The sequence below is a fragment of the Salvia miltiorrhiza genome, chromosome 2, assembly GCF_028751815.1.
Source record: "Salvia miltiorrhiza cultivar Shanhuang (shh) chromosome 2, IMPLAD_Smil_shh, whole genome shotgun sequence".
Lineage (NCBI taxonomy): Eukaryota > Viridiplantae > Streptophyta > Magnoliopsida > Lamiales > Lamiaceae > Salvia > Salvia miltiorrhiza.
Genome location: NC_080388.1, coordinates 56168659 through 56184973, shown reverse-complemented (window position 1 = coordinate 56184973; position 16315 = coordinate 56168659). Strand labels below are relative to the sequence as shown.

At 33.0% G+C, this 16315-nt stretch overlaps 1 protein-coding gene across 2 annotated transcripts; it reads left to right on the top strand.

The window, feature by feature from the left end:
* Positions 1 to 7010: 7010 nt before the first annotated feature.
* LOC131010464 (nuclear transcription factor Y subunit B-9-like) lies at positions 7011 to 13024 on the top strand. 2 transcript variants are annotated; one of them, XM_057937997.1, is made up of 2 exons: positions 7011 to 7110; positions 12465 to 13024. In XM_057937997.1, the coding sequence occupies exons 1-2, from the start codon at positions 7068 to 7070 to the stop codon at positions 12932 to 12934; spliced, it is 513 nt and encodes a 170-aa protein (XP_057793980.1). In that variant the 5' UTR covers positions 7011 to 7067; the 3' UTR covers positions 12935 to 13024. The 2 variants fall into 2 exon arrangements, with proteins under 2 accessions (XP_057793980.1, XP_057793979.1); XM_057937996.1 differs by having other exon boundaries at positions 12459 to 13024.
* Positions 13025 to 16315: the final 3291 nt, after the last annotated feature.

Below are 16315 nucleotides of genomic sequence, written 5' to 3'. Positions count from 1 at the left end.
TAAGTATAGAGAGAGTGTGTATTGCCAAAAAAGGAAACAGGACATTTCGTTTGGGACAGCTCAAAAAGGAAAACAGGACATTTTGTTTGGGACGGAGAGAGTATTTATTAGGTATTTAATTTAGAGATTATGAATTATAAAATAAAATAATAAATTTTATAATTATTTATTTATTATTATTATTTTAAATACAGAGATATACTGAATTAAAAGAGCGCTAAGAATATAATAATCTAAACGCACATTGCAAAGTTTGCTTTCTAGAACCTTCAAGATATGTCCCTAAGGGGACACCAAACGGTGCGAACTCCTGTATACGAACAATGAGGTTCAGGGATTAAACCCCACCGCTCCCCCTCCCCCAAAGTAAACAAAAAAAAACCCTTCAAAATATACAATGCTTTCATTCGTGTTTTCAAATATTCTATTTGCTCAATTGTGATGTGATTATAATACATTATAACATTACCTATATGCAAAATTTACATAACCAGATATAGAGACCTAAGTAGAATTAGAGTTCCCATTTTTGGAAAGATTGAAACTTTAACACGGGCTATGAATTGTCTTCAAAATTTGAAAGATATAGGGCTCCTTCATAAGTCGGGAAGATTTCCAAAAAAAAAATGTAAATGTAATTTTATGAATTTCAAGCCATAGAAGTCACTGTTAAAATATGAGGTTGAAGAAGTTTTTGATGATCCCAAAAATATTGTAAAATGATGCCTGAAGGAGCTATAAGATTGAGGCACCGTCGAAGAAATCCAGGGCAAAAGAGCAGTTGAACGAAATTGAAGTCAATTTGATGAACAGAAAAATATGACACTCTACCACCAACTTTAATCCATTAGGTGGCATTCGATTGGCGAGATTGAATTGGTTCTCAATTACTTGAAATTGAGTTAGCCTAAGATTTAATTGAATTGGTTCTAATTTACTTGAGATTGATAGCCTAAGATTAATTTTGTCATAGGGTCAATATTCATAATTCAAGACTATTCGTATATGACATTGACCCATATTGAATACTGGGCCGTATCTATCTAACTGAACAAGATATCATACTCCCTCTATTTCACAAAAACATGAATTTATTGTCATTTCGGGCTGTCTCAAAAAAAAACATAAATATTTCTATTTTTCCACCACAATCCCTTTACTTTTCATCTCTATTTTTCATAAAATAAAGTAAAGTAAAGTGAGACATGTTTTTCATTCACAATGCACTTTTATATAATATTTCTTAAAACTCGTGTCACTCACAAATGATCATATTTTTGTGAGACCGAGGGAGTATATGATTAATTTAATGTAATCTTATCTAATCCTTCAATTCGAACAACTACATAAGTTTAATTTGAATAATAATACACAATTGATAAAATAATTCAATTCAATTAAGTAGTACATGATTTGCATGATGCAATTAAATTAGTACTCCATCCGTTCACAAAAAGATTGTCTTAATTTGTCATTTTGGTCCGTCCATAAAAAATATCATAATCTATTTTTAATAATAATTTATTGGTCACACTCTCCATTTACTAACTTGTGGCATTTTCTCCACTCACTAATTTAATTAACTTCTTCCATTGTTCTTAATTTGTGGACTTCTTTCTCCATTTACTAAATAAATAACATAATTTTTTTAAAAACTTATGTTATTTTTTTAAGATATTTTTTTATGAACGAAGGGAGTATTATTTATCATGTAAAATTGAGTTGATAATTTTAATCATTCTTCTCGCCGTACTAAATTATTGAAAGAAAAGTTGAAGGTTGCAACTGAGATGATGGGAACCTCAAGGAAGAAGCGGCGCATGAATGCAGGCTGGGGAGTCGAGTGTGGAAGCAGCTAACTTCAATTTTTGGTTATAAATATTGTTATAATAAATTTATTTTTAAAAAAGCAAAAGTAACAGTAAAACAATATGGGGATTGAATCCAAAACGAATACAAGAAGAAAAACATAGTAGAAGCATATGTAGTGTCGAAACTGATACGAAGCTATTTTCCCAATTAACCAAAATTCAAGAGGCACAGTTACAAAATACAAGAAATGAAAATAAGAAGAAAATTCAGGTGCTCTTTCTGGGAAGCTTACTTTTTCTAGATCTCCTGCTTCTCCTTGGACCTTCTTCTTCCTGCTTCTCTTCTTCTTCGTCCGCCGCCACTTGTTCTATTTCTCCTCCTTCTTCTCCATCTTTACCAATTATTTCCTTGTCGGAATCATCTTTCTCCTCTGTGAATATTTTTCTTGGTCTTCCTCTTTTTCTTGGAGTCTGTGGTTGAGGCTCTATTGATGCAGATTCTGCTAGCGCTACTGATATCTCCTTTGTCTTCTTCACACCCTTTCTCTTCTTTCCCATTCCTCACTTTTTTTTTTAAATAATCATTACAAAAAATTGACGAAAAAGAAAACAAATTAAAAACAATATGACAAGTGATTTTAATCCTTGCAAATATGAAGATATTGGTTATGCCTTTGAGGCTCTTGGCAGCTTTCTATAGCCACTCAAACAAACAATACAAAGTATGAAAAACTTCATTTTCTGTATATAACATATATGTATAGCTATGCATATAGGACTCACTAATACATATGACTCTACGACTTTGAGAAGAAGTATATTTCCTTATCCATATCAATATTTGTTGATGTTATCAGAGAAAAAGACAGTGGAGGGAGGAGGGGCAAAGATAAAATGAGGTCGAAAGAGAGTTGTGAATTGTGATGATGATGGAAATAAGAGAGAGAGTGGAGCAGAGTTATATCTACCACGCGCGGTTAATGAATAAAATAATACTCTCTTTTATCTTACAAAAATTAATATAAATTTTTTGTCACGACCCTCCCACAAAAATATAAATATTTCTATTTTTGTATACTACCCTACCATAATTTCTTTATTTTCTATTTTTCATAAAGTGATTTCTCATTTCCACTCACAATACATTTTTATCTAATATTTTTTAAAGTTCGTGTCACTTACAAATATTCATATAAATATTTTTATAAGACGGTTGGAGTACATGAATACATTTGTGTACTCAGTTGGGCACTGGCGGATCGGAGGGCTGAAGCTCCCTCCTAATTTTTGAATTAAAAAAAAATTATTTCATATATATCTATATCTATATCTATATATATATATATGTTGTGTGTGTGTATAAATAAGAAATATAAGAAAAAATATAATACATTGTTTTAATAATTATACTATCCATGTTATCTGCTTAACATTTTACATTGATTTGTTAAATTTATGTTATTTTATCATATTTTCATTTTTTAGTTAATTTTTAATGCTAAATTTGAGTCAATCATCCAGTTAAAGTAAAAATTACAAACTATTAATAATTAAAATTAATGTATTTGTTTAGAAGATGAAACAACTTTTTTGAAAAATGTATAAAAGTATATCTTTATATTCTTTCGATGTAATTGATGTTGAATTAATCGATTGCGAACAACTATTTATTATATTAAGTGATTGTTAAAAAAATGCATGAAAATGAACTGTACGAAATGCTCAAAAAAATTTGCTTCGGGAGCAACGCCATACAAATATTTTCAGACGTCGTAATTCAAAAAATTCAGATCCCTCTAATGTTAAATCCAAAATTCGCCCCCGTATTATAATGATGAGTGTTAAATCAATAGGGCATTTTAGCCAATGAGATCTAGTTAAAATAGTAGAATTGAGGCATCTAAAAATTCTATTTTATGAAAAATTTTGAATTCAAATTCACCTGCGCGCGATTTAGTTTTAGTGCAAGTACATTTTAAATTCCCTCTCTAATAGTATTCCCTTCGTCCCGTTTCAAATGACTTAAAAAAATTGAACACGAAAATCAAAAATATGTGATAAAGGTATAAAGTGGTGGTAGGATAATTTAAAAAAATAGTGTTAAATATTTAAATTTATTTTTAAATTTGAATTGAGTCATTTAAAGTGGAACAATTCAAAATAAAAATTGGGTCATTTGAAATTAAAGGGAGCGAGTAATAGATTTGTCAAAAAGGTATTTGCGACTATTATAATAGTAATAGGTGTGGTGAGGTTTAATAATAATAATATAATATATAGGGTGATGTGGGGTACGTCTTATAACAACTTGTAAATTGTACTCCCTCCGTCCCATTATTTAAGACATAGGTCTTTTGGGCACGGAGATTAAGGAGAGGTAGATTAGTTGTTAAAGTGTTGTGGCCCACCACTATTAGTGTAGGTGATTAATTTTGGAATCTTTCTATTTAATGCTTTACTTCAATTTTGAATTTAATTTCCAAAAAATTCAAAAAATTTAATTCATTTAATTTAATTATTTTTTTTAAATCCAGATTATTTATTTTGGTTGATTTTTTATTGAACCTAAAGTTCATTTATTGAGCAGTCAATACAGCATTAAAATAGGCGGCCGAGCAGTTGGAAACAAAAGTAAAATACGCACAAATCTTGAACTAGGGCACACACCATATGCAATCACAAACAATTAGTCACAAGAGGGAACCAGGGAAGCAACCATAAAAAAATGAGCAGCAACTTCATCATCTCAGCATTCAGTCCATCTACCACAATCGCACTCATGGAAACAACACAGAGGGTCACACCCCTCATACCAACAACGCATATACGATCACAAATATCGCAACAACAAAGAAAGATCTCACCCTTTCAATCCCGGAAACATGGTATAGACCATCCTTCGCAACAAGGGGGAGCACCGGAGCCACCAGTCGCCGCTGACGACCTCTTCCCGCTCGCGCACGACGTCATCCCAACTCTCCGTGCATAGGAGAGCGTCTAGATCCGAATCTTGCGCCTTCATCGCGGTAGAGGGGCGGCAATAGATGGGCCGCCGGATCGGACTCCTTGGAACCCTCGAATCCTCCATCAAAGCACCACCGGCGGACTCCTCAGAACCCTGGACTACGCCGCTCCCATCATAGAAAAAACTAGACGGCGGTGACGGCAACGGAGGTATATTAGCAAAGAATTCTTCGTCCTCCGAATCGGGGACGAATTTAGAGTTCAAATATGCCAACCAACTGCTATTCTCGGCCATAAACGCGTAGATCTAGGGTTCCAGAGAGAGGCGGAGAGGCCGATTGGGGTTTTGGAGGAGGGCGGCGCGGATGGAGGCTGAGGACGGAGGCCGATTAGGGTTTCGGAGGAGGGCGGCGCGGATAGAGAGTGAGGACGGCGGAATCGCGGGTTTCGGAAGAGGGCGGCGCGGATGGAGGATGAGGACGGAGGAATCCTAGGGTTTCAGAGAGTGAGAGAGGCGGAGAGGCCGAGAGAACTTGAGAGAGAGAGAGAGGCGGATAGGCCGAGAGAGTAGGAATTATGATAGGGTTTTTTTATTGTTTCTTATTTATAGTGTAATTAAGGTTAAATTAATTAGTGTATTTTAAAGGCTAATTCTTTCCTTATTTGGAAATGAGTCTTTATTATTGGGACACCCCGATAAGGAAAATAGGTCTTCAATAATGGGACTGAGGGAGTAATATATATAGGGATACTGGCGACAATTATATGCGTCGAGAATAAGCGAAATAATTTAAATTTACTTATTTTATAATAATTGTATATATTTGGGCATTATTTTTTGAAAGGGTTAATTAACTTTAAATATACAGATTATGGTCAAAATTTAATTTTTAAGTTTTAGCCTAAAATAAAATTCCAATAAAATTCAATTCTATGTGGCATCAGAATCCAAAAATTGGCAATGAAAAAAATATAGTGCTAAGGTAGCATCTTTTAGGCTATTTTCGATCGCTTATGTTACGTGGTACAGAGTAGCTACTAGCTAGGCTTATCAAGTGGGCTGGGCCGAGACCCATGAGCAATAGAACTATGTCGGGCCTGGGCCAGGCTTTCCCTTAATGATGGACTGTATACAATGGCCCTACTCACAATACAAACAAAACAATAGTTTTGAAAACGCTTTTATCAGCTGGGCTGATATTCTGTTTTTATGCTTCTGTTTTGTGTGTGTTTGTGTGTAATCCCATCATTCTATCTTTGTGTTCTAATTTTGCTATTTGAAAGCAACAACTAACAAGCCTATCCAGATTCTAACAAATCTAACATTATACGTATTGCCTGATTATTGTTTTACTACAATTATTAACATTTGACAAATATAACGCTAATTGTTTCGACCTGGAGAGTTATTCACCCAAAAATGTTTCAATTTTATATATGATGCAATCTTGGTGCATTAATTTAAGAATTCACTTCTTCACTTCTATAGTAGTCATTACCTAGTTTACATAATCAACTCGCTCAATTTCGTAATTAAAGAAATGATTAGATAATTCCTAAATCATGACGCGGTTAGTTAATTATTTCTGCCAAAGTCATATTAATATATGCATTTCAATGAGTCAGATATCATATAATCATCCACGCTAAAAATATGTGTGCGTGTGTTGGCCTAGCGCTAGATGGTTAATGTCCAAGGCCTAAGGTCCTGTGTTAGAGTTCACTGTTGTGCAGTTTTTAAATTTTTTTATTTAATTATATAATTTATCAAAAAAAATCCTAAGAATGAAATTCTAAAGAGTAATAATGGATTGTGAATATACACACATTCCCCCAAATATTTTAGAAGTCCAATTTTACAAGACAAAAAGTTTTCCAACTATTTGAGCGAATTCCTTCGGGGGGGGGGGGGGAGAGAACTATTTGAGCGAGAACAAACTTAACCTTTTTGATTGTCCGATTAATAGGTTTATCGCATTCTTATTATACAAATCACTTAGAATTGTGATGGTGTAGTTAGCTATGCTATAGAATAATGTTTTCTACTTATAAAACTAAATGTGTCGCTTTTTATAATTATTAATATCACTATATATACACACATTTTCTACCGACAAAATATATACTTAATTTGCCTAGTTTGTCCCTTTCTATCACCACATATAACAACACCACCAATCCTCGTTTGCCCTTATAGACTCATTACTAGCGCAATATATATTCTATTTGCGATTTGTTTTTTCAAAGAGAGAGAGAGAGAGAGATCATACAATCAAGAAGTAAAACTTGAAGATGGAAAGAGGTGGAAGCTCTAATTCAGGACTACCGAGATCTGGTAATTAATAGAGCAAAACTTTGCTATTACTATTCTATTTTATTTTATTTTTTGACAAATGTGCATGAGATGTTTCTTTACCAATAATGAAATAAAATTATTTGTTTCTGATTATTTTTTGGGATTTATCCTTTTATTTGTCCAACTTGTGACAATATATATATATATATATATATATATATGTTCATGTGCGCGTTTTCGCCCTTTGATGCATATGTTAAAATAATCTTGGAGATTGTCGGCGTACGTATATTTAAGAACTTATTTTTATTAATATTTTTTTCATTCTGTATATATAATTCTAGTGTTTTATGTTAAATTACTATTGGAATTTTCTTATTTTCTTTTGTTTAAATGATATTTAACTGGTGATAGGATACATGAAATTCGTAAATTACATTGTTCAGTTTTCGTACTATTATTAATCTAGCAAAAGAAAAGAAAAAGGTATGGCTAAGTTCAGGAAGAATAAACGAGTATATGCAAGTATAATTTATATATATTCTGTAACAAATATATATGAATGAAACCAGCTATTAATATTTAGGTTCTATATATATATATATACTTAATTAGAAATCGTTAATTATGATTCTTATGAATGTGGCCTTGGGCATTGTATTTTGAGACGTTGAGTTCATGTACTTTAATCATTTATTAAATTGGGTCATTGAACTTTTCCTTGTAAAACTATGCCTTTGTATTTTAAATTTATATAATTAAGTTATTTTTGGTGTAGCACAATGACGAATTTTAATATAAATAAAAACATTTTGATTCGAGTTTTACACACGATACCTAACTTTAGCATAAAATGATAGCCTAGGAACTAACCTTCTGAAAAGAAAAAAAAAACAAAGCATGTATATATGTACTTAGTTTAACAAATAAAAGTATATAGAGTCAATTAATTAAAAGAAACAAACTAGAAAATGTAAACCGTTTGAATTTTATAATTAATTAATTAAACCATTTTAGTGAAATTCAAATTCATGATATTCCAATCATGAATTTGAATTACTTCACAAATTTTTAGGTCAGCCTTTGGGTATAAAATTGTTTGTCTTCAATGAGCAGCGTATCAATTAATATTTTATTCCATTTGAAAATTAAACCGTTAAAGCAAACGAGGTATAATAACTTACATACCATTGTTGAATAAGAAAAATATTAAACATTGATTTATATCACAAAATAAGACAAAATTCACTCCATGCGTATGTTTTGCGACCTTTTACATTATCGATAATTAGGAGTTAATTAAAATTAGTTCATAATTATCGTTAAATTAGATGATGACGACAACGACGATTATTATTATTCCCTCCGTCTCACTCTAATATGCTCGTTTTTTTTTTGGGATGTCTCACTCTAAGTGTACGTTTGGTTCAAGTAGAGGAATGGAAAGGGAATAAAATCAAATAGAGGAGTGAAATGGTAATAATAATTATTACTTTTATTGAGTGTTTGGTTTAACAATAGAAATGAATCATTAGTAAGGAATTCTCTTTCCTTTTGTTTCTCCTCTATTTTGAGGGATAACAAATTGGGTGATTGGGTTACCCTCAAGTAAGGGTAATGGTTAATTCATTACCCAAACCAAACAATGAGTAATGGATTTAATTAATTGATTCTCTTTCCAATCTCTAAAAACACTCAATCAAACGTAGGTTAATAGACTCATTTTTCATTTTGAGTAAAAAATGTGTACTTAATTGATGTGGACCACGCCACTTTTTTACCACTTTTCTATTAAAAAGTAAGTTTTCTTAATCTCCGTGTCAAAAGAAATGAATCTATTAAAGTGGGACGAAGGGAATAATAGTTAATGCCGTCAACGTCCGCACAGGATTCTAGTCCTCCAACAAAAACAAATTGAGCAAATAAAAATATTTGGATTAAACATAAAAATTAGAATAGTGGAGTCCTGCTTGGTAGCATTTCAGTGAAGAGTAATGACGTAGAATCCCTTCTGTCTGTCTTTAGTATTTGCTACTGAACACTGATCTTCACATGCCTCACTTGTTATAAATGTACTATCTATCAGCATTTGTGATCTTCTAGCCATGGCCTACCACTTGACTACCTTATTAATTAATTTTCTTCAAATTTAATTTTAAAATTATTAATTGGAATTGATTCTATCCAATTATGTTATTAGGGTTTATATTTATGTTTTAGTACTGTATATCTCATTTTTTGTTAATATTAATTGATTATATTAGGGCTTATAATATCATAATTAATGTAAATTTATAATTTTTGTAAGCACCGCTTACTAATAACAAATATTAACTTATGATCATTATATTAAAAGTCAATATATCAAATTAGCCTATTTCTTTTACCCATTCAAACAAAAACTTTAAAAATTACCCATTTTTTGTGTTAAATGATTAAATTGCCCCTAAGATTAAAATTAAAAAATTACCCACAAATACATCATCACAATTACACTACATATTTTTAAAAAAAGGGTTAAGTATACCATTTCCCCCCTATCGTTGGCGTCCCTATCACGCCTAAGACCCTAAAGTCAGGGTTAACATTGTTTACTACCTCAACGTGGTAAAATCGAAGCAAATACACCCCCGCGCCATTAGAAAAATAATTTTTCTTTTTATTTTTAATTCAGGTGGGCCCCAACTCTCTCTCTCTCCTCCCCAGTTCTCTCCACCACCGCACTCCTCTCTCTTCCAAACCACCACTGCAAGCTCCACCACCCTCTACCAAACCACCGCCACACGCCACCACTCCTCTCTCTCAAGCTCCACCGTCGGGGCTCCTCCACCGCCGTGTCGTAGCCTTCCTCATCCCTCACCAACTATCGACCTTTCTCTATTCCCCTCCAATCTCGTCTCACTCTACACATCAGATGTTTTGAAGAAAGCAGCGGCAGCGCCGCCGCCATCGCCCTGAGCACCCTCGTCTCTGCTCTCTCTCACTCTCCATTTACCCTCTATTCCAACCATCATCGCCGCCTGTATCTCAAGCAACGGCCCACACTCTTCTCCAAATCCTAGACTCTACTGTATCTCAAGCAGCGGCCCACCCTCATCTCCACTTGAATTGCGATTTGTTTTTGCTATTTCTTCAATTCGGTTGAAGGGGGAGACGATGACGCCTAGAGAGAGGAGAGAGAAGTAGAGGACGGGGATGTGGAGGGAGGCCGGGGAGAGGATGAAGGCAACATCGTTCTTGGATAGGAGGGGTTTCAGGGAGGTGGTGGCGGTGGTTTGGAAGAGAGAGGAGTGCGGTGGTGGAGAGAACTGGGGAGGAGAGAGAGTGAGAGCTGGGGTCCACCTAAATTAAAAATTATAAAAAAATATTGTTCTAACTGTGTTAAAATACGGGGGTGTATTTGCTTCGATTTTGCCACGTTGAGATAGTAAACAGCATTAATCCTGACTTTAGGGTCCTAGGCGCAATAGGGTCGCCAACGATAGGAAAAAAATTGTACTTAACCCTTAAAAAAAATATCACAACACATCTGCTCTCTCTCTCCTCTCTCTTTTTCCTGGACACCCTCTCTCTCTATGCAGCACGCTCTCTCTCTCTCTCTCCCCTCTCTCTTTCTCTTCTCTCTCTCACCTCTCCATGCGTGTTTTAGACTTTCAGTTCGTATCGTAACTAGTGAAAGACAAATGCATGTATATTCATCCATGGTTACATTCAAAGTATGATGATTAATTATGATGCTTGCTTTTTCCTTTCTTTGAAGTGCTGCTAACATCCATGGTTAGGTCCATGCGTTTTTCACCTCTTTCTCTCTCTCCTCAATAACCATTCATCACTGATTTCAATCATTACGCAAGTTTTCCAACGCTGCCATGGCTTCCGATGTCGAGCGACCGAGGTTTTCCTCACTAAATTCGCCTGTATCAGCAAATAATCAACCTTTACAACTAGAATTAGGAAACTAAATTCGGAGAGGAATTTTAGATGGAAAAAAGAAATAGGTGAGAAAACTATCAATATGCATTGTTTGCTTGTACTCCCTCCGTCCCGGTCTTTGGTATCCAGTTGAGAACGGCACGGGTTTTAATAAAGTGATTGATGTGTTGTGAGTGGAATAAGGGTCTCACATTTTATGTGAGAGTTAAAATAATTAAAGTGGAGTAAGGGCCCCACCGGCTTTTACCAAAAATAGAAATAGATACAAAAATGTGGAACGTACAAAAAAGGAAAGTTGGATACTAAAAGTTGGGACGGAGGGAGTATTAGTTTTGAGGTTTAATTTAAATAGCTTTGCTTCACTCAAAAACTCTGTTGGCTATTTAATTACCACTAGATCTATAAATTCACAACTTAATGTTTTTGAATTTACGACCATATCTACGAATTCACAACATAATGTTATTGAATTTACAACTAAAATTAGAATTCACAATTGAATTACCAGCGTTGGTTGTGAATTCACAACCAACAAAACTTGAATTCACAACCAATAAAACTTGAATTCGCAACCAACGCTATTTCTAGTTGTGAATTCACTCGAATTCACGACTAACACTATTTTTAGTTGTGAATTCAAACTTTGAAATTTGAATTCACAATCAATACTAACTATTCAGTTGTGAATTCGAGTTTCAAAACTTGAATTCACAACGAAAATTAATGACAACTGTGAATTCAACTGGTTGTGAATTTACGGGCAATTTTTAAATTTTTATATGCAATGGTAAAATGGTAAGCGTGGCTAATTTTTAAATTTTTTTTTTATCTTAATGGGTATTTTTAAAATTTACTATTCTAAAGTGGTTATTTTCAAAATCCACTCATACATTAAAGTAATATTTATTTCAAAATAAAATAAAATAATGAGAGGCACATAATTAAACTATCACTTGAGAGATTCGGTGCCTCATTTTTTTTATGTCTCATTGTGTACCACTTTAAATGTTTTTGAATGTGTTTTTTGTTCAATTTCAAATTCTTATATTTTAATTGAAATTTGTACTTATTAGCTAGGATTTACTATACCCAATTAGGATATATAATCATTTTTAGCATTTAATTTCAGTTTTTTAGTTAATAATTAAATGGTTAGGGTTGACAAATTCATAAGTTAGGTAAATTTTTTTTTTTTCAGTTTTGGTTATAAATGCTAACTACGATAAATCCATTAGATATATTATAATAGACAGAGATATGATAAATGTTAGAACATTGGATATGAACTTTGAAGTGATGAAATATTGAGATAGAGGATGTGAACCAAATCCATTGGAGAGGAAGTGATTATAACATAACGGAAAGGAAAACGTTAATTATATGGTATATAATGGATTTAATATATATGTTAGTAAGTAAATATGGATAGATGAAATAAAGTTAAAAGTTAGTAGTTGCAGAGATGGATGGGCAAGGGCGTTTGAAGCGTGATCCGGATCAATACATGCCCATCGCGACCCTCACGCGCATCATGCGGCGCGTCCTCCCCGACCACGCTAAGGTCGCCGACGACGCCAAGGAGACCATCCAAGAATGCGTCTCCGAATTCATCGCCTTCATCACCACCCAAGCCAATGAGGGCTGCCACCGCGAGTACCGCCGCACCATCACCCCCAACGACGTCGTCTCCGCCATGGACGCGCTCGGCTTCCGCAGCTACGTCGAGCCCCTCACTGTTTTCATTAACAAACACCGTGCCCAAGACTGCTATCCGCCGCGCCTCGCCATACACCCACCTCCTCCGCCTGCTTATGTGCCGTCTCCGCCGCAGCAGCAGCCGCCGTATGGCGGCAACTATTTGGAGTTGGCGCAAACGAGGGATTACTTTATGGGCTACCGTGGAGGAGAAGACTTTGATCCTTTTAACTGAAATGTTTATGCACGTTCCTTAAAATTACATTGTTTATGCTTTTCTTTTCCAAGGAAACTAAGCTTGGAACGTTTTTATTCTAAATTATATTAGGAGAATTGAAAAAAAAAAAAAAAAAAGAGAGGGGTGGGGGGGTGGGGAGGGGTATTCTAAATTATATCAGGAGGATTGAGAAAGAAAAAAAAATGAGAATGAGATTATATATGTATATATATATAGCCCATGCATCTTGTTCGCGAATTGATCTATATATATATATATATATATATATATATATATATATAGGGAGAGGTTCAAATAAGAATCACTAATAAAATAAGAACAGAGAACCATTTTAAGTCATTCGATCATCAAGATCTACGGTGGATGCATCATCTTGGTGGATGGATGTAGATGCTGAGTTCGAATCCTGAAGGGAGCAAAAAAATTATTTTTTTTGGATGCATTAAATTTAATAGCGGATGCATTAATTTGTATAGCAGATGCAGTAATTTTATTGGTTCTTATGTTCTCACGATAATTGTGGTTCTCACTATAACACCACCCTATATATGTGTGTATGTGTGTGTGTGAATGTGATTATGATGGATAAATAAATATGAGAGATGCTGGAGTGAGTTTTAAATGAACTGGAATTTCTCCCATGAAACAAACATTTAATTGTTTATTGTGTATATTAAAATTAACTATTAATAGCATATAATTATATAGAAACAATATGATAAGTTTGAAATTATTGCTTCAAATGAATAATCTTATTCCAAATAGCAGGTAGATGGTGTTTGGGCCAAACTCCTAGACGAGACTGGGCTCATCATATATAAAGTTTGGACCACCGATTTGACCTAGAGAAATAAGTAATTAATTTAAAGATGAAAGTTTTTTTTTTTTTTTTTGGATAAACTACATAAGTAAATAAAGAAATTAATTCAAAAAGTGTGCAACGAAGGACTCGAACCTAGGACCTCGGGTCTTGAGTATTAACATCCTACTACTAGGCCAACACATGCACACATCTAAATATGAAAGTTGATTATTCTTATGAGCTACCACACTTGTTAAACTTCTTAGTTCAAATATATTTGTTAGTAGGAGTATACTTTTTAGAGTATCAAATTACAGATTTTTTATGATCTTTACTTTAATTTGAATATTGAATATTATTATCTTCATCCACTAAAACTATACTAGTTTGAGTTCGACATAAATTTTGATAAAATAATTAATAGATGAATTTTTAATGAATATTAAGTACCACCATATAAAGTAGATGATGTTGAATTGAGTGTGAATCATGTGGAAATGAGTGGTTATGATTAAAAAAAAAGTGGGTCATGTTCCAAAAAAATAAAATAGTGTACTTTTTGTGAACGTTAAATCAAATAATTATTGTATATTCTTAGTGAACGGAGGTAGTACTATATTATAAATCAAATTTGATTAATTTTGAGAAAGAAAGAAAAAATAAAAAGAGTTAGAGAAAGAAACATTGGGTGGAAAAAATAGGTGAGGGCATAGTGAAGGGAAATTCATACAATTTTTTATAATATAGATTTTAAAAATTTTATTTTTTAAGTTATTCATGCACATGTGTTTATAAATTCAATTATATGGATCGGATTTAGTGAAAATCGTATTTTTGAACATGTATTATATTTAATTGTACAAATAAATATAATACATGAATAATTACATTAGTTGTTCATTCTTAATGGGTGGAGGTACGTACATCATAAGTCAAATTTGATTAATTTTGAGAAAGAACTAAATATATTATATTAATGTATTATATCAATTTGTACAATTAAGTGAACAACTAAATATATATGTACAAGATTAAAAATCAACTAATGTGATTATTCATATAGTACGTATATCTATTAGTTTACTCTCATTAAATCTTATTCATGAATTTTATATATTTATATAGTGTTCTCACAGTTCATTCCCACTTATCATTATCCTTCAATTATGAATGTATACTTAAATAAAATGGTAATATTGAAATACAAAATGTTAAGAGGCGAAATTTAAAGTGCCCCTTCTCTTATGAATAATTTGAAAAATGCCCTCTCTTACTATATAAAGCACTACATGCCCTAAATAAGTGAAGAACCGAAAATGCCCTATGAATGTGATGGATGTGCATTGTTTTCCGCAAAAGTTCTTACACATCTATGACAAAAGTTGTTAAAGTGTAAGAAAAACATCAATTCAACAATTTAAACATTGAAATCGGTCAAATAAGTGTTGGAACATGTGAAATACTGACAGAGAAAATAATATTTATTTATTTTTGAATTAAAATCGAAGGTTTTACAAGTAAATCGTAGGCTAATTAATCAATGGAAAATAAATACTAAAAATTAACACAATCGATATTAGCACTCAAAACACACATTGGAAAAAAAAAAAAAAAAGCGTCCGACCGTAAAAACAAAGTGTCCGACCGGACATAAGGTTTCTTCGGGCGGACACATATATGTTCCGGTCGGATAGATGTTTTTTTGGTTCCTGTGTGTGTTTTGAGTGCTAATATGGATTGTGTTAATTTTTTGTATTTATATTCCATCGATTAATTAGCCTTCAATTAAGGGACATAATTTTTTTTTTTTTAAATTGATGATAAACGACAAATATGATGTGAAATAGCTTTGTCAGTAAAGTATTCATGTCAAACACTCTAATTTCATTGAAATTCACGTGAAATGAAGGAATCTTTGTTTATATATGAGTGAATTCTCTCATCCTCTCATCCGAACACTCAAAGTGAAAAAACACTCAAACTCATTAGAAATTCTAATATTTTCCAAGTGGTGAAGCTATTATTTGTGAATTCTCTCATCCGAACGTTTAAAGGTATGTCATTTTACGTTTGAAATGTAATTTAAGTTGGTTATTGTTTATTTTCAATGTTTTGTTTGATCCTATATGCTTATGTGAATTATTAGCATACTATGATTTAAAGCCACGTTTGAAGGAAATACATGTGAATTAGAGCAAATTCTATCATGTTTTAAAGTATTAATTAGTAATTATTAGTTGCATTTTAGTTCTATACATATATATTGCTACATAACTCATGTTAATATGCTCGAAAATTATGTATCCGCCCGGACAAGTGTCCTTGAAAATTTGTCCGGCCGTGTGTAATTATATATCATGTAATACACGGCCGGACACATTTCCTCGGATACTTCCCCGGGCGGATAGATGTTTTTCGAGTGTATTAACATGTTATATGTTGTATTTTAACATTTTATTCCATTTACATCATATATTTATTTATTTATTATTTTTTCTGTAGATGAATGAATATGGGAGATACTTTGTGGTTAATTATGGAGGTGCCTTCAATGGTTATGAGTACATCGGCGGCTC